The sequence below is a fragment of the Saccopteryx leptura genome, chromosome 4 (genome assembly GCF_036850995.1).
Source record: "Saccopteryx leptura isolate mSacLep1 chromosome 4, mSacLep1_pri_phased_curated, whole genome shotgun sequence".
NCBI lineage: Eukaryota > Metazoa > Chordata > Mammalia > Chiroptera > Emballonuridae > Saccopteryx > Saccopteryx leptura.
Genome location: NC_089506.1, coordinates 120,406,481 through 120,432,449, shown reverse-complemented (window position 1 = coordinate 120,432,449; position 25,969 = coordinate 120,406,481). Strand labels below are relative to the sequence as shown.

The following is a 25,969-nucleotide window of genomic DNA, read 5'->3' as shown; positions in this document are numbered from 1 at the left end:
TAAACAGGCCACATAGACCCAGGGGAGTAGAGTGTACCCTGCTGTCCCCTGGCCCGGCTGTGGTGGTGGCTGAGCTTCTGTGTGGGCCTGCCACCCCAAGTTCCCTTACCCATATTCTGGAAATAGTTCCGTTTCTGCTGGAAGCTCTTAGGCCTGTCTTCGTCCTGTGAGTTCTCCTGTGAGGTCTGCTGGCAGGAAGGGAAGTGAGGGCACAGCCCTGCCAGCCAACTCGCCACTCTCACAGTGAACTTCTCGAGTCCCTGGGACTGAGGCCCAGAGGCATGGTTTCTGCATCTTCCCACTCCCCTGTGTCTTTCATCCCTGAAGCCCTGGAGTGTGCTGCCCCATCCCAGGCCTGCCCTCTGCCTGGCCTCCAATCCTCACCCTCAGGAGGCACCCACCAGCTCCAGCTCAGGCTCCGGCTCCTCCCGGGGGACTGGAGGATTCCTGGGCTTGGGGGCAATGGCTGAAGTTGCCTGGGTCTGGCACTGGCGCTGTTGTGTCTGCTGCTCTAGGGACAGGGTCATAGCCTGGGCGGTCATCTGCTGGGCCTGAGGGGGCGGAGTGGTGGGCCAGGTAAGGACTAGCCTGGCCCTGCCTCAGTGACCTGTCCCCACAAGGCAATCAAGGGCCCTGACCACCCTCACCAGGATCAGCGCCTGCTGGTTGATGAAGTTCTGCTGCTGAGTTGCCAGCTGCCTTGCGTCCACACTAGGTAGCAGGGGCGGTGGCTGTGGCTGGGGTGGCACCACCATAGCTGTGGACATGGCAGGTGGGCAGGGCAAGTAAGCACCACAGCCAAAATTGAAGCCCTCTGCCCACTGTGTCCTCTGGGCCTCTGGCAGGAACCTCCCTCCTCTTGCTTCTACCTGAGAAGGGACCTAGTACCTTGGTCCAGCCTTACCTGGCATGGCAGGGACTGTGTTGCCCATTGCTGGCATCACAGGCATGGGTGCAGGCATCATGGCTGCCTGGTATCCGGGCATATGCATCATCCCTGGGTACACTGAGGGAACAGGGCTCTCCCAGGTTGGTCCCTACCTGGGCCCACAGACTACCTCCCTCCAGCCCCAGGAAAAGAGTACAGGCCCAGAGTGCTGGCTGGAGCTCTGAGCCCAGACCTAGGGCCCCAGGCCATGCCTTCCTGTGCTACTGGGCTAGGGAGACCCTGGAAGTGTGCTGACTCCACACTCACCCATGGGGTAGCTTCCTTGCTGCATGGGCCCCATGGTGCCCCCTCCCTTCATGCGGCTGCTCAGAGTCCCACCTTGCTCCAGATCCTGAAGGGACAAATGTCATAGGTCACAAAGTCAGAGCTAGAGCCCTAGGAGAGATGGGAGGGGCAGCAGAGGCCCCAGTGGGGTAGGGGTATTGGTGGGGAAGGGTATGTATTCAGGACACTCACACTGAGGCCTGGGGAGAGGACTGGCTCAAAGATGTGGTCTAGGAAGCTATCCAGGTTCCCTGAGGTCCGGTACTCACCTGTGGGGCCAGAGGAGGGTCTGTGTCACCAGCCCGGGGCATGGGGCTTCCTGCATCCCCAGTCCTAGCACCCTGCCAATTTCAGAGAGCCCACTCCCAGTCTTACCTGTGTGGCCCCTGCTGGGTAGTGATGGGGCTGGACCTGGAGGGGGACCTGAGGACAGTGAGGGGGCCTGGAACCCAGGGGCTGGAGGGATGTCCTCAGCTCTGCAGGAGATAGTGTGCCCAGCTAAGAGGGTATGTTGGCTGGGGGCAGTGCCCAGGTTGAGGCAAGGTGTTGCAGCTGCTGTGGGGGTTGTCCCCACAGAGTGGGAGGAGGCTTGGGCAGTGGGGAGACTGGGTTTGTGACAGCATCTGTAAACCCCAGGGTGTGACAGAGTGGCTGTGGGCTCAGCATAGGGACAGAAGCAGGCTGGGGACAGGGGTGCTAGGGTGGTACCTACAAGCTTTGTGGGGCAATGGGGTAGCTGTGGGGACCTGCAGGGTCCCCCAGATCCTCAATCTGGCCAATCAGGTCCAGCACAAAGTCACAGCCAGCCAAGTCCTGCCAGGAGTCTCCGGAATGCAGTGACACAGACCAGCCACGGGGGGGCCCCTCCAGGCCTCTGGATGGGACAGGGACATGCGTTAGGAGTATGTATGGTCAGCCAGGCAAATGACCATCCCTAAAGGGCCAGGGCCTGAGGGCAGGCCAAAGGGTGAGGGCTGCAAAAGGGGTCAGACACGGGTCAGGAACCAGGGTGAGGAGTCGATTCTCAGACAGGCTTCCTTATTTGCAACTCATAACCCTTCCACTTACATGTCAGCTCTGACACAGGAGCTTGTTTGTTCACATTTCTTTGGAATCTGGACCACGGGTATCATCTCCACTTCTGCTCCCCATCTTGAATCTACTGTCTGGCCCCTAACCACTTACCCTCACACCCTGCAGGGAGCAGGCTTTGGCCTTAGGCCTGCAGGAGCAGCTGCAGGAGGTGCTTGGTAGAAGAGTGGGCTGAGAGGATGAGGGGTCTCAGAAGAAGGATGGGACAGTGATCAGTGTTGGCTGCACTCTTCCCTTCCCAGGCTCCCCGTACCTGCTCTGCAGAATCCACCCGGCAAATTGCTCCCCCGTAGTCCAGGACTCCACCTCTGCCGAGATGCACTCCTCTACGGGGACGAAGAGTAGGGACCAAGAGTGAGAGACAAGAGGGTTCACCCTGATGGAAAGGGGCTGCTGTCCTCAAGGGGTTCCAAAAGCAGGACAGAAGGGAGATCAGGATCTTGGGGTGAGGCAAGAAGGGGGTCCAGGCAAGGTGAGGGGGCAGGGCTGGCTGCACTGTGGGCCTGGGGAGGTCTGAGCAGGAGGCAGGCATCACCATGGAAAGTGAAGACGTCCAACACCATGCGGCCTCGCCGCCTTCCAGCTGTCCACTCAAGTTGAGTGGGTGGGTGGGCACGTGTGGTGCGAGGGGCCAGCCGTGTCTTCTCCAGGGCCCCAAGCAGCTTGTGCTGGCACAGTGCTGCCATACCCGTGGGGGCCTGGTCAGACACAAATCTGTGGGACAGCACAGGGGTGCTGCTGTGGGGGTGGGGTGGCCCACTGACCCCACTCACCTGGCCTCCACCCACCAGGACCCTTACTTGAGCAGTGGCTTCTGCAGGGTGGGCATTGGGGGGAAGGCACTGAGCAGGACAGCCATGAGGGCCCAGCCACGCTGGCTCTGCTGCTCATCGGGGTTGTGCCAAAGCTGGGCCACAAGCTGGCAGAAGAGTTCGTCCCGCAGTCCAGGGTGGCATTGCCCCTGCCTCACCAGGTACATGCCCATTATCTGTTCCTGCCAGGACAGCAGGGACCCATCCCTTAGGAGCCGCAGCATCTGCAGACACAAAAAGAGGTGAGGGAAGGGCATTTAGGCCCCCGTGGTCCCAGCCAGCACCCACAAGCTAGCTGACCCTGTCCCCTGAGTGACACCCCTCCACAATGTGTCACTCACCACCTTGTTGATATCCAGGGCATGCTGAAGGTTCTCACTGTCCAGCTGTGTCAGGGGCTTGGCCAGCACCTGCCCAGGGATTGGTAGAGATGGCTCCTGCAAGGAAGGAGGGTGACATAGTGCCTGAGCAGGGCTGGTCTGTGCTGATGTGCTGGATGGAGACAGTCCTGGGGAATCCTTGGAGCAACACCCTGGGAGAGGGAGACAGGAGGACTGGCGCGGAAAACCATCTTTCAAATGGAGCTTTGCTACTTGTTCTGATTAGAAAACATGCCCATGCATGTGGAAAACCAGTTGGTGTTTTAGCCTTTCCAGTCCTATCATCTCTGCACAAATACAGCTACTGCCACCTGCATTGCTATTTCTAACACAATTGGGATTACACACTACGTGCAGTTTTGAATCCAATACTGCAGCTGGACAGTATTCTTGGTCATTACGCATACTTTAACAACATGACTTCAAATAGTAGTGCCCTGTCACAGGTGTGGCATCACAAATCTAAATAACACTAGAAAGTGAGTCATTTAGGTTCAATGAATATTTCTGAGCAATGCAGCTGTGTCCACAGCCCCCATGATGGGAGAGGGAGGAGGCTGGGTGGAGACAGAGGAATAGACAGCCTCGGCCTGGCAGACACTAACATCTGGGAAACTGGAGGGGTCAGCCAAGAAGAGCTGAAGCCTGGGAGCCCACCTGAAAGCCGATGGAGATGAAGCTGGAGAAGGGGAACAGGTCAATGTCCGGTGGGAGGGTCAGTCTGGGCCGAGCAGGAGCTTCTGGGGGCTTGGCCTCAGTGATGCTCTGGGCTGGTGTGTGCTGATGGCCTGAGGACAGCACCGGAAGGCAGCCCAGAAATGTCTTGGTTAGGTACCTGGCTCTAGTCCACCTCCAGCCCTTACCATCAGCTCCCATCCTTGGCCAGAGGGGGCACAGTGAGCTCAGGGGAGGCCAGAGCATCAGAAGGAGTAGAGACATACCCTCTTCACACAATAGAGAGGGGAGAGGTCGTGGAAAGAATGACACAAGTCAAGACTCACTTTCTGCTGTTCTCAGCATGACAGCCAGCTCCACTGGAATCTCCAGGTGCCCCAGCTCCTGTCAGGGAGGAGTAATTGACCAGATACTAAGGTAGGGACACGGGCACCCAGTGTCCCTCTTTAGCCTAAGTCTGTAAACTTCCCCCCCCAAAGACTCTGGACACTCACACAACCAGCGCCCCAGGAGCCCTCAGAGGAACCAAGGGCACCCCGGGTCTCTTCTCAGGAGGCACAGGAGATGCCCAATTATGGACAGAACCTATGCTGGCACCCCTGAGATTCCATGCTCCCCCTCAAGCTGTGCCAAGTTCATCAGGCTCCTAACCCAGATCACCCTCTAACTTCCAAGCCACCTACCATGCTTGGCAGGTTCCTGGAGGAGGCCCCACTGCCCTGCCAGTCACACCAGTACGAAAGCTGTCGGGGGAGATGCAGGAAGAGCTGATGTCCCTGCGTGGAGCCGCCTCAGCCTCCTAGGGGCTCCTCCCCAGCTCAGAAGTTCAGCTGTCCCCTGAGGCCCCAGGGTGGGCAGAGAAACAAGCACTGACCCAGAGGGGCCAGCTGCCTTCCCCCAGCCCTCCAGAGCTGGCACCAGCCTTAGCGCTGTGGGTGTCACTGCCTGTCAGGGCACTAGGGAAAGAGCAGGAAGACAGGAAGGAATCATCCCAGGGTTCAAAGTCCAGCCAGGGAGGGGCCAGAGAGGGGGGCAGTATGTGGGCACTGACCTTCGAGCTGCTTTATGGCCCTCAACTTGGAGTCATCAGGTAAGAGAGGGGAACAGGTGGGCCCTGAGGGAGGGCTGGAGGGGATGAGAAGACACTTCAGCCAGGATGGGCCAGTGCACTTGGGGGTGGGCAGAAATGAAGGAAAGCAATGACATCCTGGAGGCCCCAGCCTCCCCTGGCCAGGCAGACAGAAGTGGGAAGAGCTCAAGCAGCAGTGGCCTCTGAGGCCTTGACCTTATGTGGTTGGGCTAGAAGGATGGATGCTGTGGGGACTTGGCTGATTTGGCCAGAGAGGTGCCTGGCTTCTCCCCTGAGCTGCCAGTGCAGCACACACTTCACCTGCAGTCTCCGCTGTCTCCTGAGCAGGGGCCGGGCCACCAGCAGGACAGTCTTCAGCTGTCCCAGGGCTGCTCGCCGTAGGAGATACCGCTTCCTGCAGGTCAGGAAGAGGGTGGGGAGGAGTCCAAACTTACACGGGGTGCCTGAAACCTCCAAGCCAAGACATGAATGTAAAAACTGACCCCAGGCCAGTGAAGCTCCAGATGCTTAATGGAAACAACAGGAAAAGGGCAGGACACTTTGATAGAAGGGGTCAACTTAGAGGCTGTTTAACAAAGAAGTTATGACCTGCCTGAACAGGCGGTGGTGCAGTGGATAGAGCGTCAGACTGGGATGCTGAGGACCCAGGTTCGAGACCCCGAGGTCGCCAGCTTGAGCGCAGGCTCATCTGGTTTGAGCAAAAGCTCACTAGCTTGGACCCAAGGTCGCTGGCTTGGGCAAGGGGTTACTCGGTCTGCTGAAGGCCCGCGGTCAAGGCACATATGAGAAAGCAATCAATGAACAACTAAGGTGTCACAATGCTCAACAAAAAACTAATGATTGATGCTTCTCATCTCTCCGATCCTATCTGTCTGTCCCTGTCTATCCCTCTCTCTGACTCTCTCTCTATCTCTGTTAAAAAAAAAAAAAAAAAGAAAAAAGAAGTCATAACTTCTTTTTTAATAAGAGTCCTTATTTGGACTCTGGAGCTGACTGCCTGGGATCATTCCCCTCCTACTTAGTCACTGTGGGCTTGGATAAGTTATTTTACTTCTCTGGGTTTTAGTCTTGTTTTCTGTAAAAGTGAGGATTTTTATAGATGTGTTTAGAATAGAGTCTGGCATATTATTATATTTTTTAAACTTTTAAAAAATATATTGACTTTAGAAAGAGCGAGAGGAAAAGAGAGAAAGACAAAAAATAACATCGATATGCTGTTCCACCCATTTCTGCATTCATTGGTTGATTCTTCTAAGGGCCCTGATGGGGGATTGAACCTGCAACCTTGGCATATCAGATTGATGCTCTAGCCAACTGAACCAGCTAGCCAGGGCCTATTATATATACATATCTATCTATCTATCTATCTATCTATCTATCTATCTATCTATCTATATATGTATATATATATATTTAATTTTACTTATATTGATTTTAGAGAGAGAGGACAGGAGGGAGAGAGAACAAGAGACAGGAACATCAATCTGTTCCTTTGTGTGCCCTGACCAAGCATCAAACTGGCAACCTCTGCGTATTGGGATGATGCTCTAACCAACTGAGCCATCTGGCCAGAGCTATATATATTTTTTGAATGGAGAAAAGTTTATTATAAAAATCCACTCTTATAAAACACTGCATTTCTGCAACCCAAGATAATACTTTCACTTATGATTTCTACATTGTTAGGCAAATGTTTATGGTAGATATACCTGACAACCTTCACATTTTGAAATTAAATAGACTAACAGTATTTGTATTGATTCATTTGCATGTCAATGTAGTCTGGTATATTACTACTTAAGAAGCAGAACCTCTAAAAATGAAGTCACTATCCCTGACCAGATAGCTAGGTTGGTTGGAGGGTTGGAGCGTCATCCCAAAGCACAGACATTGCTGGTTTGATCCCTGGTCAGAACACAGACAGGAATAGCTCGATGTTCCTGTCTCTCTGTCTCTTTCTCCCTGCCTCTCTTAAAAAAAAAATATTTTTTCACTGAAAATCTAATAGGACATTCTGAAAGAGACAAAGTTTACATAAAATGTGTTTGAGAACTTTCTAGATATAAGAAAGACCAGACTCCTCAATGAAGAAGCCCTGAGCAAGAGAAACATCTAAAAATAAGTCTATAGCTTTTATGCACCAAAGGATACTATCCTTTGTGAAAAGACAAGCCACAGAATGGGAGACCATTTGCAAGTCACATATTTGATAAGGGTTTAATATCCAGAATATGTAAAGAACTCCCAACACTCAACAACAAAAAGATAAATTAACCTAATTAAAAAGCAGGCAGAGAATTTAAATAGACACTTCTTCAAAGAAGACATTCAGATGGCCAACTAGCACGTGAAAAGATGCTCAACAGCAGTCATCACGGAATTACAAATTAAAACTACAATGAGATACCACTGTATACTCACTAGGAAGGCTGTAATTAATAATTCTTTTAAAAGGGAAAATAAGAATTGGCAAATACGGAAGTTGGAACCCTCATACACTGCTGGTGGGAACAGAAAATGATGCAGCCACTCTGCAGAACAGTTTGGTGACTCCTCAAAAAACTAATCGTAGAATTACCATGTGATTCAGCAATTCCATTCCTCATATAGACTCAAAGAAATTGAAAGCAGAGACTTGAACACACACTTGTTCACTCACATTCATTCTGGCATTATTCACAATAGCCAAAAGCTGGAAACAACCAATATGTGCACTGAAGGATGAATGAATAAACAAGATATGTTCTATCCATACAATGAAATATTATTCAGCCATAAAAAAGAAATAAAGTTCTGGTACATGCTACAATGTGGATGAACCTTGAAAATTTTATGCTTAGTGCAATAAGCCAGACATAAAAGAAAATATTGTACGAGTTGACTTACACGAAGTATCTAGAATCCATATTTATATATTCATAGAGAAAACAGATTGGAAGTTACCTCGAGCTGGAGGGCAGGCAGAATGGGAATTATTGCTTAATGAAAATGTTCTGGGAATAGGTAGTAGTGATGGGTGCCCCATCTCAGGAGACTAGCCTGGTGTTCCAGCCCTCACTGTTCACAGAGGTTTAGCATTCACATTTAGGGTAACTGGTGGCTGGTTTACTGTCTGCATCTGACTCCCCAGCTAGACTGAAGGCACCCTCTGTGACTTCATCTTGGTGCCCCCAGCATTTGGCCCAGGGTAGATGGAAAAGAGGGTCAGTCAAGAGCTCTTCCTCCCTGGAGCATGCCTGAACCTTCCCTCCCCCTCCTTTTGATGTGTTACCTTTGCCTTTCTCTCTCCTAAGCTCCAGGGCCCTTCTTTTATGTCTACTACTTGCAACTTTCATAATTTGAAGGAACAAAAAAGAGCTGTTGGATGAATAAGGAAGATAGGCTGTGAAGGGTGACTGGCAGTTTATCAGGTGAGAAGAAGGAGGAGGAAGCATCTATGTCTCCCCAACCCTGCTCTGCCACCTTGAGGAGGTCTAGGGCCTTGTCCTACCCCTGCAAACCTGGCCTGGAGCCCCCGCACACGAGCCTGTATTCGTGGCAGGAGGCAGAGGCGCCGACGCGAGATGTAGGCCCGGAGTCCGCGGTGCAGGGTGAGCAGTGCCTGGGAACGACGCTGTGCCCAGTGCCGCTCTAGCTGCTGCCAGCCTGGCTCCTGCAGCAGGACCTGGGGGCAGAGGCTTGGTCTAGAGGCAGGCCAGGTGTGGGTGCCAGGGGGTTGGGCCCACCTTGCCCTCTCCTGAGGTCTCAACCTTTTCTCTTCCAGCCAGATAATCTACTCTCCCCGGGTGCCCGTGACACCTGCCACCCAGACCCACTCCATCTCCTGGTTACCCAGAAAACCCACCAAATCCTGGGTTTGTCCCTGAATATTCCTCTCCCTTTCCAACCCTGCCTGCCCCCTCTGCACATACACCCACCTGGGTGACTCCAAGGTGACAGAGGGGTGACTCAGCCCCCAGCACCTGGCTCAAGATGGCACCACACCTCTCTCTATTGGAGGGCTCTCCCTGCTCCTCTATCCCCAGGGTCCGGAACCTGCTCCGAGGACAGAGTCAAGGTTGGAATAAACACAGCATAAACCTCCCTCCACAGTTGTTTGATACCCTGAGCCCCTAGTTTCCTATTCAGTCTCTAAGTTATTTGATGATGATTTGGAAAGCACCTACTATGTGCCAGGCACCCAGGAGGGTTTTGCTGAATGGAGGAGGGGCAGGTGAACACAGAGAGGCATGGAGAGGTGGATGGACAGTGAATAGTGAAAGGAGAAAGAGATGGAGTGAGAGAAGGAGAAGGGAATAGAAGAGGAAGGGTTGGGTGCCAGGCTGAGGGTCCCTGGGAAAGTGGGTCCACTTCTATTTGAAAGGAACCCTAGGTCAATCAGTCACTCCAGGGAGCCTTTCTCATGAGTCTTATCCCTGAGGTGCACGGGCCCTTGGTTTCCCCCACCCTGGCGCCCTACCTGGCCAGGAAGTTCTGGAAGGGCACACGCACAGGGAAGTTGGTACTGCGGGTACAGACAGCCTCCAGGATGCCTGCCTGGCGTAGCTGCTCTGCCACGTGTCCCACATCAAAGAGACCTGGAAGCTGGAGCCACGGGACAGAGCCGGTAAGCGCTGGAGTCAAGGGGCTTCAGCTGCTGGCAATGTTGGGCAGGGCACAAGCAGTGGGGAAGGGCTGGGAAGAGCAGGGCAGGGGTGGGAGGCCTCAGGGCCAGGTGCAGGGGGAGGTTACCTTTCCGGGGTTGGGGCTGAGGCATTCGATGAAGTAGACATGGCTCCTGATGGGTGAAGATGGGAGGTCATTTGAGTACAGATCAGTCTCCCATCCAATTCCCTGCTGTCAGGTGTGGGGGGCAATGTTCTCACCTGCCCAGCCTGGCTATGAGGTCCTCCAGAGACTGCTGGAATCGAGAGGCCAGTGTAGGTTTGCCTCGCCCTCTCCCGACCTGGGGCTCTGCTTCCTGGAACAGGCTGCTCACCAACTGTGGGAAAGAGGGGCTGAGCTGGCCTGCCTCAAGGGCTTGTCCATCGCCAAGCCTGCCCCCACCCCTAAGGAGCCAGGGTGGACCAGCCCATAATGTCCAGACCCTGGCAAATTCAAGCTATGGTCCAAGGTGCCAGGGGTTTAAGGGCAATCTCCTTGAGCAAGAGTGTCCGGGCAAGAAAGGCAGAATGGGAGGGGTGGGGGTCAGATGGCTGGCTGGGCACCTGGATCTGGCTCTGGGCAAGCATGTCTACCACAGCAGGGTCAAGATGATCCCGGTTTCTGTCTAAAAATTTGTGAACCTGTAAAAGACAATGTGGGGAAGGGAGGGAAAGCCAAGGAGAGAAGCCTGGGTGTGGAGCTGCTCCCTTTATCAAATAATCCAGCCTCTCCCTTCTGAGTTAAAAGGCACCTTTGTCTCTTTAACTGATTGTGTTGGGAAAACTGGAAATCTACACGCAAAAGAATAAAACTGGATTCTTATCTCACATCATGTACAAAAATTAACTCAAAATAAATGGATCAAAGACCTAAATGTAAAACCTAAAACTATAAAACACTAAGAAGAAAACACAGGGGAAAAAACTTCAAGACATTGGATTTGGCAGTGATTTCCTGAATATATTAAAAGCACAAGCAACAAAAGAAATAAAGTAGTTAAATTAGATTTCAGCAAAATTAAAAACTTTTGTGCATCAAAAACTACTATTAAGAGAGCAAAATGACAACCCACAGAATGGGAGAAAATATTACATATCAGATAAGGGATTACTCTTCAGATTAAAATTATTTTTATTTTATCCATTTCAGAGAAGAGAGAAAGAGAGAGAGAGAGAGAGAAGGTGGGGAGGAGCAGGAGGCATCAGCTCCCATATGTGCCTTGACCAGGCAAGCCCAGAGTTTCAAACTGGCGACCTCAGCATTCTAGGTCAAGGCTTTATCCACTGCGCCACCACAGGTCAGGCCGGATTACTCTTCAGATTAAAGAGCTCCAACTCAACAAGAAAAAAACCAAACAACTCAATTCAAAATGGGCAAAGGACTTGAATAGACATTTCTCCAAAGCTATACAAATGGTCCAGAAGCACACGAAAAGATTGTCTCAACAGCATTAGTCATTAGGGAAATGCAAATAAAAACTGCAATAAGATACCACTTCACGCCCACTAGGATAGCCATAATATTTTTTAAAATGGAAAATAACATGTATTGGCAAGAGTGTGGGGAAACTGGAACCCTCATACACGCTGGTGGGAACGTAAAATTGTGTAGCCACTGAGGAAAACAATTTGGCAGCGCCTCAAAAATCTAAACATAGAGGCCCTGGCCGGTTGGCTCAGTGGTAGAGCGTCGGCCTGGCGTGCAGAAGTCCCCGGTTCGATTCCCGGCCAGGGCACACAGGAGAAGCGCCCATCTGCTTCTCCACCCCTCCCCCTCTCCTTCCTCTCTGTCTCTCTCTTCCCCTCCCGCAGCGAGGCTCCACTGGAGCAAAGATGGCCCGGGCACTGGGGATGGCTCCTTGGCCTCTGCCCCAGGTGCTAGAGTGGCTCTGGTCACAACAGAGCGACGCCCCGGAGGGGCAGAGCATCGCCCCCTGGTGGGCAGAGCATCGCCCCCTGGTGGGCAGAGCGTCGCCCCCTGGTGGGCGTGCCGGGTGGATCCCGGTCGGGCACATGCGGGAGTCTGTCCGACTGTCTCTCCCCATTTCTAGCTTCAGAAAAATACAAAAAAAAAAAAAAAAAATCTAAACATAGAATGATCATGTGATCCAGCCATTCCACTTCTAGGTATAGACCCAAAAGAATTGAAAGCAGAGACCAGAACAGACACTTGTACACCTGTGTTCATAGTGGCACTATTCACAATAACCAAAAAAGTAGAAAAAAACTCAAGTGTCCATCCACAGATGAATGGTAAGCAAACTGTTATCTATATGTACAATGGAATATTATTTAGTCATAACAGGAAGGAAATTCTGACACATGCTACAATATGGATGAGCCTTGGAAACATGCTTAGTATAACAAGTCAGACACAAAAGGATTGTGTGTGTGTGTATGTGTGTGAGAGAAGTGTTATGATTCTATTTATATGAGATACCTAGGATAGGCAGTTTTACAGAGACAGAAAGTAAATTAGAAATTACCAGGAGATGGGGAATTAGTGTGTTTAATGGGTACAGAGTTTCTGTTTGGGAAGATGAAAAAGTTCTGGAAATGGACAGTGGTGATGGTTATACAACATTGTAAATGTACTTAAAGCCACTGAATCATACACTTAAAAATAGTTAAAATTGGTAAATTTTATGTTATGTATACTTTACCACATTTTTTTTTTCCTTTTTCGTATTTCTCTGAAGCCGGAAACGGGGAGAGACAGTCAGACAGACTCCCGCATGCGCCCGACCGGGATCCACCCAGCACGCCCACCAGGGGGCGACGCTCTGCCCACCAGGGGGCGACGCTCTGCCCCTCCAGGGCATCGCTTCTGTTGCGACCAGATCCACTCCAGCGCCCAGGCCATCTTTGCTCCAATGGAGCCTCGCTGCGGGAGGGGAAGAGAGAGACAGAGAGGAAGGAGAGGGGGAGGGGTGGAGAAGCAGATGGGCGCCTCTCCTGTGTGCCCTGGCCAGGAATCGAACGCAGGACTTCCGCACGCCAGGCCGACGCTTTACCACTGAGCCAACTGGCCAGGGCCCTTTACCACATTTTTTAAGGCCACCTTTGTCATGTACCCAGTTCCTTTACATATTGTTGGGTCTGTTCTGGGCTTTGCCCAGGTACCACAAACAGTGAACACAAGGTACGCTTTACTTTTTCCCAAACTGCCTCAGACAGGAAAAGTCACTCCATATTTGAGTCCTTATAAGGATGCCTCTCTCTTTCCCAGTGACTATCTGAACAGCAAAGTGCTGTTTGAGAAAGATGGTGCCTCACACACAGAAACAGAGTGTTCTGTTCCATCGATGGGTCTGTTCTTTATCAATACCATACTCTTTTAACTACTAGAACTCTAAAGTATGTTTTAATATCTGGTAGAACAAATTCTTCCATAATCTTTTGCCTCTCAGTATTTTATTGGCTATCTTCATGCATTTCTTTTCCAGATAATGCTTCAGAATAATTTTGTCAAAACCCATTCCTCCTCCTCTCATGAAAACCCCATCGGGGTATTGTTAGATCATTACTTTTCTAGGTCATATGGGAAAGAATCAAATATGAACATGGTTTGTCCTGTTTTTAAATCTTCCTTTGTGTGTCAATACAGTTTCATAGTTGTTGTTTTTTTTAAAATTTCATATCCATGTGTTTCTCTTTCCTTTCTATGTGAATCCTTTTGGGAGTATAATGACATATACTCCTTTGGTTCTTGTTTGGGTAGCTTTGGAGAAGTTTGTATTTTTTCTTCTACAACCAAAGCATGTCACCTCTTCCAGAAAGCCTTATGTGAGTTGCCCCACCTCAAACTAGTCACAGGGTCCTACCCTTTATACCAGGCCCCCTCCCCTCAGTGCTTCTGAGTAGGTGTGCAATTGCTATGAAAGTCAGAAGGGGAGCCTGACCAGGTGGTGGCGCAGTGGATAGAGCGTTGGACTGGGATGCGGAAGAACCCAGGTTCGAGACCCCGAGATCGCCAGCTTGAGCGCGGGCTCATCTGGCTTGAGCAAAGAGCTCTCCAGCTTAGACCCAAGGTCGCTGGCTCCAGCAGGGGGTTACTCGGTCTGCTGAAGGCCCGCGGTCAAGGCACATGTGAGAAAGCAATCAATGAACAACTAAGAAGTCGCAACGCGCAACGAGAAACTGATGATTGATGCTTCTCATCTCTCTCCGTTCCTGTCTGTCTGTCCCTGTCTATCTCTGCCTCTGTAAAAAAAAAAAAAAAAAAAAAAAAAAAAAAAAAAGTCAGAAGGGGAAAAATCCCTCTGGCAAACACCTGGAATGTGCCAGGCACCTGCTTGGCCATTCCCATGTTATTGCATTTAATCCTCGTGACAATGCGGTAAGACAGAGTCCCATTCTCAGTTTACAGATGGGGAAGGAAATGAAGGCTCAGAGGAGAGTAGACTGCCTATCAGAGCCGGGTCCCCTATTCTGCTCCTCTTGGTCTAGAGTCCCACAGCCTTGATTCCCCCTACAGCTTAACACTCACCCGGAACTAGATGGGGCCGATGGCCCAGTTTAGGGACAGATGGCCACACCATGGAGGAGTCTTCCCTCAACCACTCCTGTCACCTGTCAGATGACTCATCACCAGAAGAAAACACCAGGTTCACAGTGTTCTCACTGACTCACCCTGGAGTCTCTCCCCAGTTTACCCTGATACCTGGTAGGTGACGGTCCCTGCATAATGCCGCACGGTGAAGATAGGAAGGGGCAGCTGGGGTTTGCTGTAGCACGGGTGATCGCCATGGTGATAGTGGCACTTCTGGAGGAAAGTGTGGTCTGTGGCCTGATAAGAGAGGTGGCTTCCCTCAGGCCTGCACTTCCCTCCCCATGCCCAGGCACCACAAACAGTGAACACAAGGTGTGCTTTACTTGTTTCCCAAACTGCCTCAGACGGGAAAAGTCACTCCATATTTCAGTCCTTATAAGGATGCCTCTCTCTTTCCCAGTGACTATCTGAACAGCAAAGTGCTGTTTGAGAAAGATGGTGCCTCACACACAGAAACTACCTCAGTGGTTTATAACAATAAACACCTGATCAAATCATTTAAAAGGGGCCCTGGCCAGTTGGCTCAGTGGTTGAGTGTCGGCCCAGTCAGGGCACACCAGAGAAGCAACCATCTGCTTGCTTCTCCACCCTTCCCCCTTCTCTCTTTCTGTTTCTCTCTAGCCCTCCTGCAGCCATGGCTGTTGGTTCGAATGCATTGGCCCCAGATGCTGAGGATGATAGCTCTGTGGAGCTTCTGCCTCAGGTGCTGAAAATAGCTCAGTTGCGAGCATGACGCCAACCATGGGGCAGAGCATTGGCCCCAGACGAGGGTTGCTGGGTGGATCCCAGTCAGGGCACATGTGGGAGTTTATCTCTTAATCTCCTCTCCTCTCACTTGGGAAAAAGAAAAAAAACAAATCATTTAAAAGGAATGGGGTCCAGCAACACTCCTGGAGTATGTATGGTCTCACAACTACAGGTGTTTCTACACACGTCATTTAAAAAATACTTTCAAAAAGAAACTGAGAGGTTATTTTACGGAGTTGAGGAACATATAACCAATTGCATGGGAACACCTATCTTAAGGCTATATAGATGGGACATGTGGCTCAGAGTAGTAATTCCCAGGTCAATACCCACCAGGGATTGGAATGAAGACTGAAGAAAACCATGCTGGGTGATTCCAAAAGTAGTCCTGAGATGTCAAAGACGCCTGTGACTAGTTTTCAAAAAACTTACAACATGTGAACCAGGAAAAGCAATCATTTATGAGTTAACACATTGGGTTTATCTGGGTAGGAACTTCAAATATGTATGTTAATAAATGAATGTTACTTATTAACATAATATGTTGGTTATAATAGATCAGCAATTTTCAGCCTGTGTACCACAACAGGCACACTGGTGTGCTGCAAGAATTTTTAAAACATGCAATACCTGGCTATTTAATCAGGGGCACTGACCTGTTCCCCTTAGACTGTCAAACAAAAAATGATGGCCCTGGCCAGTTGGCTCAGTGGTAGAGCGTTGGCCCAGTGTGTGAAAGTCCCAGGTTTGAGTCCTGGTCAGGGCACACAGGAGAAACAACCATCTGCTTCTCCACCCTTACCCTTTCCTCTTCTCCTCCCACAGCCATGGCTTGAATGGTTTGAGCAAATTGGCCCTGGGTGCTGAGGATGACTCCATGGCCTCACCTCAGGCACTGAAATAGCTCGGTTGCCAAGCAATGGAGTAGTGGCCCCAAATGGGCAAAACATCACCCCCTAGTGAGTTTTGCCGGGTGGATCCCAGTTGGGGCAAATGCAGGAATCTGTCTATGCTTCCCTGCTTCCTCACTTCTCACTTTAAAAAATATTTATTTATTTATTTATTTATTAAAAATGACAGTCAAGCCTGACCAGGTGGTGGCACAGTGGATAGAGCGTCGGACTGGGATGCAGAAGGACCCAGGTTCGAGACCCCGAGGTTGCCAGCTTGAGCGCGGGCTCATCTGGCTTGAGCAAAAAGCTCACCAGCTTGGACCCAAGGTCGCTGGCTCCAGCAAGAGGTTACTCGGTCTGCTGAAGGCCCGCGGTCAAGGCACATGTGAGAAAGCAATCAACGAACAACTAAAAAGTCGCAACGCGCAACGAAAAACTAATGATTGATGCTTCTCATCTCTCTCCATTCCTGTCTGTCTGTCCCTGTCTATCTCTGCCTCTGTAAAAAAAAAAAAAAAAAAAAAAAAAAAGACAGTCAATACAATAATAGCTGTCCAGTGTGAATGAATCAAAATAACACCATTTTTTTTTGTCAGATCAGCAAAAAATATATATTTTTTGGTATGCTGCAGAATTTTAGTAATTAGTTTACATTTGCCACTAGATGAAAAAGGTTGAAAATCGCTGTGCTAGAGAATAGACTCATATTTATATATTAATACTTTTATATTGCCTGACCAGGCATGGAAGAGTGGATAGAGTGGTTGGCCTGGGACTCTGAGGACCTTAGGTCACCAGCTCAAGCCTAAAGGTCTCTGGCTTGAAGCCCAAGGTTACTGGCTTGAGCAAAGGGTCACTGGCTCAGCTGGAACCCCTCGGTCAAGGCACATATAAGAAAGAAATCAATGAACAACTCAGGTGCCGCAACTATTAGTTGATGCTTCTCATATCGCTCCTTTCCTGTCTGTCTGTCCCTGTCTGTCCTCCCCCTCAAAAAAAAAATACTTTATATTAATATTACATTGATTAATGAAATTTTATCACATGTGACTATTTTACCATTATTTTTCATCTTTCATTTTTTTTTTTTTTTCATTTTTCTGAAGCTGGATACAGGGAGAGACAGACAGACTCCCGCATGCGCCCAACCGGGATCCACCCGGCACGCCCACCAGGGGCGATGCTCTGCCCACCAGGGGGCGATGCTCTGCCCATCCTGGGCGTCGCCATGTTGCGACCAGAGCCACTCTAGCGCCTGAGGCAGAGGCCACAGAGCCATCCCCAGCGCCTGGGCCATCTTTGCTCCAATGGAGCCTTGGCTGCGGGAGGGGAAGAGAGAGACAGAGAGGAAAGCGCGGCGGAGGGGTGGAGAAGCAAATGGGCGCTTCTCCTGTGTGCCCTGGCCGGGAATCGAACCCGGGTCCTCCGCACGCTAGGCCGACGCTCTACTGCTGAGCCAACCGGCCAGGGCTCATCTTTCATTTTTAACCTCTAAATGGAACAATGGTGGGGAGACACCTTATATCCGGGACGATGGCGTATTTAGCTTAAATGATCTCAGATCCCAGAGGAGGCCCAAGCTGCACAAGTGCTCTTGTGGCCCTGCATACCCATCCATGGAGCTATGTGGGTGTGACTTTACATATGTGTGAGTGAGCTGTGTGTGTGTGTAATTCACACCTCCCTCCTGCAGGCTCTAAGGAAGGGACTGGATCTATTTTTGCTTACATTTTTACCCCAGCACAATTCCTAGCACACATATTAATAATTAATTAATTCAATATTTAGTGCACCCTCAGCCATGTGCCAGGCACTGCAGATAGGACTGAAACCCCTCAGGTGAGGGCCCAGTCTATCTCAGGAGACTCAATGAATAAACACTAATTGCTCATGAACACAAGTGTTATAAAATATAAGTAAGTCACAGGCTAGAGAGTAAGTGGGAGCTATTAGGTAGGAGGGGTGGAAGGCAGTCAGTAAGTATTTGAGGAATAGAAGCATCGTGATCCTGAGGTTTGCCACCTCCTATTCTTTGTATGCCTCCCATGAGCCCTGCGCAGTCCCCACCACCAAGACCCTCATGCACTCGTGTCTCCCTTAAGCAGCGAGGACTTGAGGGACCTCAGAGAGGTCAGACATCTTGCTCAAGACCATCCAGCACAGGGTTTGAGCCTAGGCTGGCCACTGTCTTCCCAAGCTGTACTGCAGGTTTGTGAGCAGGGTCTCTGGACCCCATCAACTTATTGCTCCCCTACTCCCTGTCTTTGTCACCGGGGGCTCACCTGGGACAGCCAAGTCTGGGCATCGAGGATACACAGGAGACTGTGGGGCTGGTCTACAAGGAGGTCCAGGCAGGACTCTCTTGGAGGCTGGGAGACGGGCACCCAGGGCAACAACTCTCGCCGACACTCCTCCTGGGAATAGCCAACATTCAGCTGTTTACAGAGCCCACCCACATTCATGGAGGATTTCATCTGAGCCAGAGCAGGGATGGCCCTCCCACTTTACAGATCAAAAACTGTGGTTTGAAAGAACTGAGACAGGCCATAGCAGGGGTCTTTGGGGTAGAGCTTTCAGTGCAGTGCCCTCTCTTTACCAGAGATGGCCTCTATTCAGGGAAATAGCTGGGTGTCCCCCTGCCACATCCATGCCCAGGCCCCTCACCTCCTCCTGGACAAGCAGCATCTGGCTGGAGAAGATCTGCAGGCGCTCGCTGGCAAGGTTATTGCACAGTTGCTCCAGGCCATTCACCTGCAGTGCCTGGGGGCATGTGGGCAGTGAGGTGGGCACATACCTGAGGTGGGGGCACTGGGCAGTTGTGGGGGCTGACATACAGGCCTGGTGCCTATTACCCCCCTCCCACAGGGCTGCCTGCATTCTCCCTAGCGCTCAGGGAGGAGTTGTGCCCAGGGCTGATACTGCAGCCTACAGGGTCAAAGGCCTTGGCATAGTGTGCTGGCTGCTTCAGCCCTGCCCAATGAGGGGCAGGCCTCCCTGTAGGACTCCACACCCATGCCCTCTGCCTCAGCACAACTGTGAGCCATCAGCCCTCCGGTTACAAATATCTTGTGGTCTAGAAGACTCCTTTGCCTACAGGCTAGCTGAATGGCTATCCCACATCCTCATAAACAGGGGTCCAGGCTGCTGCTTCCAAGAAGCCTTCTGGCTTCATCCTGCAGAGATTACAGCACCCCCCAGAAATTTACTAGTAAGCCTAGCAGAGCCCCCACCTCCTGTCGCTTTGTACAGAGTTGCTTATTTATTTATTTATTTATTTATTTATTTATTTATTTATTTATTTATTTTTGTTTTGTTTTAAGCAAAAGACAGAGAGGGGGACAGATAGGAACAGATAGACAGGAAGAGAAGGAGATGAGAAGCATCAATTCTTCATTGTGGCACCTTAGTTGTTCACTGATTTCTTTCTCATATGTGCCTTGACCGGGAGGGGGGCTCCAGCCAAGCCAGTATCCCCTTGCTCAAGGTAGTGACCTTGGGCTCAAGCCAGCGACCATGGGGTCATGTCTATGATCCTGTGCTCAAGCTGGATGAGACAGCGCTCAAGCTGGCGACCTCAGTACTTCCAACCTATGTCCTCAGCGTCCCAGGCCAATGTTCTATCCACTGTGCCACCACCTGGTCAGGTGCTTCGTACAGAGTTTTGACACACTCCAAAACACACAAGAGCACACATGTACACGCACACACTTGTCATAGTCACCAAGGACACACTGGAGAGCAGGAGTGAGCAGGGGGCAGTGAACAAGGTCCATCCAGAGACTCAGGGTGGGACCTTCTGAATAGTCAGGGTGGTCTGAGGGCTCTTGGTATACAGCAGCTGAGGTTGTGGGCTGACCCATCCTAGGGTCTTTATTTTCCGCTGTGTTAGAGGCTCCTGTGAGACTCTGCAAAGCCAAGTAGAACAGAACTCTCCAGAGGCGATGTCAGGACTAGACAGAGCAGGGCAGAATGGCTACACCTATGGTGTGTGCAGCTGTCTTATGGACCGTCTCAGGACCAGGCAGGCAAACAGATCATGAGTGCCCCCCACAGCAGAGCTGGAGCTTCTAGGATCCCCAGAAATAATCAAGATGAAGTAGACACCCCATCCTGGGCCCCACCCCAAGGGGTGACCTCAAAGCCATAGATGTCCACGACAGTGATGGTGTCCATGTTGCCTCCCTCCCTGGGTGGTGCCAGCCATGTGTTTGTCCTCCTCAGAAGCCAGGTGAAGAGCCGTGAGTATAGGGCCTTGGCCAGAGCATCCCTGTGGGCATGGTGTGTGAGCCACGTGCAACAGAGCACCAAGCAAGGCTATGGCTCTCTCCTGCCCCCAAGGCCACCTGGCATCAATGGCACTCTCCACAGGCAGGGATCTTGAGGCTGGGCCATAGGATGTTTCCTGGAGGGCAGGGGTTGTGCATGTGGTACGTCAGGCCCAAGGCCCACATGGGTACTCTGCAAGCCATTATGTAATCTGGCTGGGTCCATGCCTCCCCAGAACTCTTAAGCTTACCATGACCCTCCTGGTGATAGCTCCCTCCAGGTGCTCGGGCAACACCCGCAGCAACCGGGCGGCTATATGGATCTCGGCCCAACTGGACACAGCAGCCACCTCCTGGGACTCCCTCTGGACAGAGAAGGAGGGAGCAGGGAGAGCTCTGCTTGTGCAATGGCCACATCCCATAGGCAGGGACCAGGCCTTGATGGCATGGCAGCTGCCCCAAAATAGCTATATCTGGGTGGGTAGGAGCCAGCTCTGGAGTTTGAGGACCCTGAGTGTAAGTCCTGACTTTACCTCTTCATTAGCTAGCCCGCCTAACAAGTCTTTTTCCTCTCTGAGCCTCCACTGTCTTATTGCAAAAGGAGAAACAACACCCCTTAAGTCCCAGTACTGTCCTGAGAACCAAATTAGAAAACATGTTCAGTGATGTACAGTGCCAGGGACTTCACAGCTGCTCAGTTAATGCCAGGTATGCTTCCCAGGGGGTGGCGGCTTAGTTGGACAGGCAGTGGCATAGATGCCGAGATTCTAGGTCTGTCTTCTCATCAAACGATAGGGGTCTGCCTACTTTCCAAGGCAGCTGTGAGGCCTGAGGGTGGCCCACGGCTTTGCAGTCTCCCACATACAAGTGTTTGGCATCATTACTGCTGCCTTAATTGTGTAAATAAGCCACATGGGTCTAGTGCTTCAGGGGGAGCCCACCTCTGATGAGGAGAAGCAGATGTTCCCCAGTTGCAGGATGGTGGCCAGCACGGCCCAGACTGCAGTCAACTCCTCAGGGCACAAGCCCAATGCCTGCAGGGCCTTCACCAGTCCTGAGAAGTCCTGGGCATCCTCCTTGCCTTGAAGCCTGCAGGCCTGGCCCTACAGAGTATAGCTGGGGTGGGAAGCAGGGCCTGGCCACCCATAGCCTTGCTCTACTCCAGCTCTTCCTCAGACCCCTGCACTGAGACCCCCTCCTGCTGCCCGCATTGTATGGACCTTGCTCCCACCTGGTTAAGGTAATAGTAGGTCTCTGGCTCCTGCAGGGACAGCTGCTCCAGTTCCATGGGGTCCAGCCCCACCAGAAGCTCGTAAAAAACATGGAAGCTCCGCTCAGCTTGGGCCTTGGGGAAGAAGGACTGACTAAGGGGGAACAGTAGCCTGGTCCTGTGCCCCAGAGCAGCAAAAACAAGTCCTAGGAAAAGCAGGCCTGGCAGCTCAGGGACCACAGAGCCCCCCACAGTGGCCCCTTCTTCCTTCCTATGCTAGGAGTTGGAAAGGGGTTACCTGCAGGATGAGTCTTACCTGAAACACCACCCTTGAGGTCTCAAGCAGGTAATGTGACACAGAAGCTCCCATGATGACCCCGCTGTGGGAACAGGACACTGGGTGGGGGTGCCCAGGGTGCATACAACCCAGGGGCCCTGCTCATAATGGGACCCACCATGAACTCAACTCATGGGCATCAGCCTCAGCTTCCCAGGGAACTGACCATGGGTGTCCCCTGTGCCCAGTTAGACCCCCATCACTCACTGCTGCAGGCAGAGGCATAAGACTTGGCCAAAGCGGCTGGCATTGGCATTGAGGACTGTCTTGGCATGGCCAAAGCTGCTGAGCAAGGGTAGCACGTCATCCAGCTGGATAGGGAAGGGCATTAAGTATCCCCAGAAGCAGCAGTGGGGCCCACAGATCAGGCATCCCAACTGAGGGCACACTGTGACTGAGGACTGTGCTGGTCCATGCAGGGTTAGGCCAGCCCACCTCACCTTGCCTTCACAGTAAGCAATGCCTGGGGCTGTCCCCAAGGGGAAGCCAAAGACCTGAAGACCACCCTCCTGGCCAAAAGGAGAAGGAGGGTCCTGAGAAATGTCCAGCTGCCCTTACATGACATCGTCTGTCCCTTGTCTCTTTCTGCTCCAGGCTGCTTAGGAACCGCACAATCTGCTTGGCAGATTCTGTCTTCCCTGAGCTGCTGTGCCCACTGTAGGAGGGAGGGGTTAGAAAGGTCTCCAGGAAGAGGCCCATAAAATAACCCCACTGAGAAGAGGAAGTGGGAGGCATTCCCAATGGGAGGTGTTATTCACCCTAGAGAACCCAGGAAATGCAGAAAGATAGATTCTGGGCATGGAGACCAAACAGAAAAAAATCCCTGATATGCCTCATTCAAGGGACACATGCGGTGACTTCAACCAGGAGCACAAGCCCTTCGGAAGTCCAGAGCTGCCACCCAGTGGAGCAGACAGGCAGTTTCAAATGCTGACTGCACACACCCCTTCCCAGCCACCACTCACCTGAGGAGAATACACGTGCCCTGGCCAGTGCTCTGGGACAGGCTATAAGCTGATGCCACAACGGCAAGGATGTGTCTGGGGAAGGAAGATAAGAAAGCTGTCAGGGACACCTGGGGCCCTTCTAGGTGGAGGCAGGATATGCCCACCATCTCTAGGACCTCAGTCAATTGGAGTGCTAGGGATTAGCCACCAGGAGGGTGAGCAAAATGTTGTTGGGGAAAGTCACTTACGGGGTGGTTTTGGGGGCCTTCCCAGGGTGGTAGCTGGCCAGGACCTCAGGTGAGAAAAGAGGCAGGGGCCAGTGAGGGTTCAGGGCAAGCAGGAGAGGCCCCCCAAAGGTCTGGAGAAGGAAGCAGAAGCCCTTACCAGAACATTGGAGGGAGCCGGAGATGCAAATAATTGGGGCTCTGATGCTCCCTGGCTCAGACTCTGGCCCCTGCTCTGCAGATCCCCAGAGAGGGTTCTGCACCCAGACCAGGAAAGAGAAGGAAGAGGCTCCAGGGGTGTGGGAGGGTCCTCTGATCCCAGGAGAAAGGGAGTCCCCACCCACCACCCCATCCCTGGACCCCTCCATACGTAGATTCGGCCCAGGTGAAACCTCTTCTTGAGGCACAGTAGAATGGAACTGTCACACAGCGGTCTGTGGGGACAGCACAGCAGGGAGTTGAGGGGGGAGGGGGAGGTCCTAGGTTATTGCTGCCACTGGCCACAGAGACACTTTGGGCAAATCTTGTGCCCTCTCTGAGTCCTCTCCATAACACAGGGGCCAGGCTGCAAGGTAAATTACTCCAAGGAGGATTACGAGCAGGTCCAGGCTGCTGACAGTGGGAAGCTTTGTGCCAATTAGAGGAGGAAGTTCCAGGCAAAGGAATCTGATTTTCATTCCCTCACCTGCCCCTTCCAGCTGGACGATCCTTATTGAGGCAAAATCCCTCTCTATTTATTTATTTATTTATTTATTTATTTATTTATTTATTTATTTATACCAAAACAGAAGTAGGATGTGGTATGAGGAACCATGTGCCCCAGGAATGGCAGATTTAGAACCTGCCCACTCACCGCAGCCTGGCCAGGTCCTCGGTGTCTTCCAGGACAGTCCCTAGGCCCCTGCTCCGGGCACCCAGAAAGGACGGTGCGTCCAGGCTTGACCCGAGGCTCAGCTCCAGGTCCCTCTCCAGCGCCTCCTCGGTCTCATCCTCCGGGTCCCACCGCTCCCTCTGGAACCGGTAGGGGCTCGGGCTCCTCTCCAAAGTGAGTTGGGGCATCAGCGCATCTGTGCCAAGCCCAGGGTCCTCGCGGATGTCGGAGCCCTGCGCCCAGTGCACCCGAGCCTCGGCTCCCAAGGTTTCGGGCTCTGCTTCGCTGCTGGAGCCGCTCTTATCCAGTGGCGGCCCGTTGAGTGGAGTCTGGCCGAGGAGAGAGCAGCGGTGGCCTCTGAGCACACCTTCACTCATCCTGTGCCCCTCACTGTCCTTCGAGGCCCCTGCACAAGGCCAAACGGTGGGGGTGTCCGCCGATGCTTCCTCTGAGCTCCGGCTTCTTGATGCCGTCCCGGCTTTGTGGATCCTCGGGAACACGACTGCAAACTTGGAATCCGGAGTCAGGTTCTGGTCTTCTGAAGGGTCGTGGCCGGCTGGGCCCTTCGTGACCTGCGGAGAGCTCGGGGTGCCCACAGGGAAAGAGCTCGGGGCGCCGCCAAGGGGAGCCCTCGGTCGTCCCCCCAGCCCCACCACGCCACCCAGGCTCAGCCCTAGACAGCGCCGCGGCGCTCGCAGGCGACCTCGGCCCACGCCCACCCGCGGCCCCGTCCCCTCCCTCTCGGTAGCCCGCTGCCCGACCTCCTGACCCTCGCCCGCGCGCAGCCGCCGAAGGAGGCCCAGGGCTCGTGCCACGCTGAGGAGCCTTTCCTTGAGGCCCACCCGAGGGGGTCCTGCGGCCTGGGGAGCAGGGCGTGGTGGGGGCCTCGCGCGGAGCCTGTGGAGCGCCGGGTCCCCTGGCCCGTCTCCTTCTCCACCCCCTGCGTCGCTCTCGCTCGCTGGCGTCTGCACCTTCCCCACCACTTTTCCAATCTGGCGGCGCAAAGCCCTGGCAGTAGAGGCCTCGGCTCTGCGGGTCTCGGCACCCTGCGGCGTAGCCTCGGGCTGTGCCCCCTTGTCACTTGTGTCCCTGGACGGCCTGGGGTCCCGAGAAGACCACGGGCTCTGGAAGACTCCCGCAGGGCTGCCCTCGAAGTGGCTGGAGGTCGTGGCTTTCCTGCCGGGCTTAGCTTCTTCGGCCTCCTTGGGCCGGCTCGCTGATCCTCGGGCTGCCCACTGGCCCCGTTCTGGCCCAGCCTCCTCCGAACACCAGTCAGTGTCTGTCCCAGAACCCTCAGTCGCTCCCTGGGACCCATTTTCCAACGACCATTCCTGGGTCCGGGGCTCGGTGTGAGCCTCTTCGCTGCCCCACCCGTCGCTGCTCAAGTGTTCGCCTTGCTCCAGCGCTGACTCCGGCCCGATCTGGGTGCCTCCCGAGCCCGAGCCCGGGTCCGTTTGCTCTGACTTGGGCCGCAGCGCCTCAGCCCCACCGCTCTGGCTGCCGCTTTCCTGTGCCTCGCAGGCTCCGCTGTCCGGGCAGGAGCTGACCCTGTCTCCGCCCGACGTGTCCCCTTTGAGGCTCTGAGGCTGTTGGCGGCCCCGCCCTCTTCCTTTCCTCCTGCGGCGGCCGTGCTCGCCTGTTCTTCCTTCTCCCGGGAGACTGCCCTCCTCAAGGCGCCCCCCATGGCTGTCCCTGGGCTTTCGGCTCTCCTTAGACCCGCATCGCCGACGCCTCGTGCTGCCTTGTCTCCCTTGGGCCGCAGGTGGAGGCCCAGCCCCTGGTCGTCTGCAGCCGGTGGTCCCCTCTGCGGTGGGCTTCCTGCGGCCACCAGGGGTCCCCTGGCCTTCCGCGGTGGTGGATTCCGAGATCGGTCTCGATCCTAGGGCTTTTCCACAGCGATGCCGGTGTTCCCCACGGGGCGCGCCGTCAGCGCTGGCAGACCCAGACTCCTGCTCCCCAGAGGTCGGCCTCTCGGGTCTCTCCGTGCGCGGAAGCCCTTTGCCCTTTCTTCCGCCCAT

At 52.9% G+C, this 25,969-nt stretch overlaps 1 protein-coding gene across 1 annotated transcript in view; it reads right to left on the bottom strand.

The window, feature by feature from the left end:
- The window catches only part of MYO15B (myosin XVB), a 36,200-nt gene extending 10,231 nt beyond the window's left edge, over positions 1 to 25,969 (bottom strand). The window contains exons 1-38 of the mRNA XM_066383621.1: positions 23,934 to 25,969; positions 23,451 to 23,514; positions 23,105 to 23,214; positions 22,875 to 22,949; positions 22,468 to 22,564; positions 22,117 to 22,220; positions 21,889 to 21,952; positions 21,594 to 21,707; positions 21,304 to 21,465; positions 20,614 to 20,727; positions 20,441 to 20,499; positions 20,232 to 20,364; positions 18,762 to 18,857; positions 18,380 to 18,511; positions 14,569 to 14,694; positions 10,470 to 10,547; positions 10,128 to 10,243; positions 9,994 to 10,039; positions 9,722 to 9,846; positions 9,180 to 9,297; positions 8,763 to 8,926; positions 5,558 to 5,656; positions 5,047 to 5,233; positions 4,856 to 4,915; positions 4,499 to 4,556; positions 4,155 to 4,285; positions 3,459 to 3,554; positions 3,106 to 3,341; positions 2,841 to 3,019; positions 2,559 to 2,631; positions 1,926 to 2,087; positions 1,589 to 1,689; positions 1,406 to 1,482; positions 1,196 to 1,280; positions 905 to 1,006; positions 648 to 757; positions 398 to 551; positions 110 to 217 (exon numbers count right to left, since the gene is read on the bottom strand). Of these exons, the coding sequence (XP_066239718.1) occupies positions 110 to 217; positions 398 to 551; positions 648 to 757; positions 905 to 1,006; positions 1,196 to 1,280; positions 1,406 to 1,482; positions 1,589 to 1,689; positions 1,926 to 2,087; positions 2,559 to 2,631; positions 2,841 to 3,019; positions 3,106 to 3,341; positions 3,459 to 3,554; positions 4,155 to 4,285; positions 4,499 to 4,556; positions 4,856 to 4,915; positions 5,047 to 5,233; positions 5,558 to 5,656; positions 8,763 to 8,926; positions 9,180 to 9,297; positions 9,722 to 9,846; positions 9,994 to 10,039; positions 10,128 to 10,243; positions 10,470 to 10,547; positions 14,569 to 14,694; positions 18,380 to 18,511; positions 18,762 to 18,857; positions 20,232 to 20,364; positions 20,441 to 20,499; positions 20,614 to 20,727; positions 21,304 to 21,465; positions 21,594 to 21,707; positions 21,889 to 21,952; positions 22,117 to 22,220; positions 22,468 to 22,564; positions 22,875 to 22,949; positions 23,105 to 23,214; positions 23,451 to 23,514; positions 23,934 to 25,969 (6,151 nt within the window). The remainder of the gene's footprint in view (positions 1 to 109; positions 218 to 397; positions 552 to 647; positions 758 to 904; positions 1,007 to 1,195; positions 1,281 to 1,405; positions 1,483 to 1,588; positions 1,690 to 1,925; positions 2,088 to 2,558; positions 2,632 to 2,840; positions 3,020 to 3,105; positions 3,342 to 3,458; positions 3,555 to 4,154; positions 4,286 to 4,498; positions 4,557 to 4,855; positions 4,916 to 5,046; positions 5,234 to 5,557; positions 5,657 to 8,762; positions 8,927 to 9,179; positions 9,298 to 9,721; positions 9,847 to 9,993; positions 10,040 to 10,127; positions 10,244 to 10,469; positions 10,548 to 14,568; positions 14,695 to 18,379; positions 18,512 to 18,761; positions 18,858 to 20,231; positions 20,365 to 20,440; positions 20,500 to 20,613; positions 20,728 to 21,303; positions 21,466 to 21,593; positions 21,708 to 21,888; positions 21,953 to 22,116; positions 22,221 to 22,467; positions 22,565 to 22,874; positions 22,950 to 23,104; positions 23,215 to 23,450; positions 23,515 to 23,933) is intronic.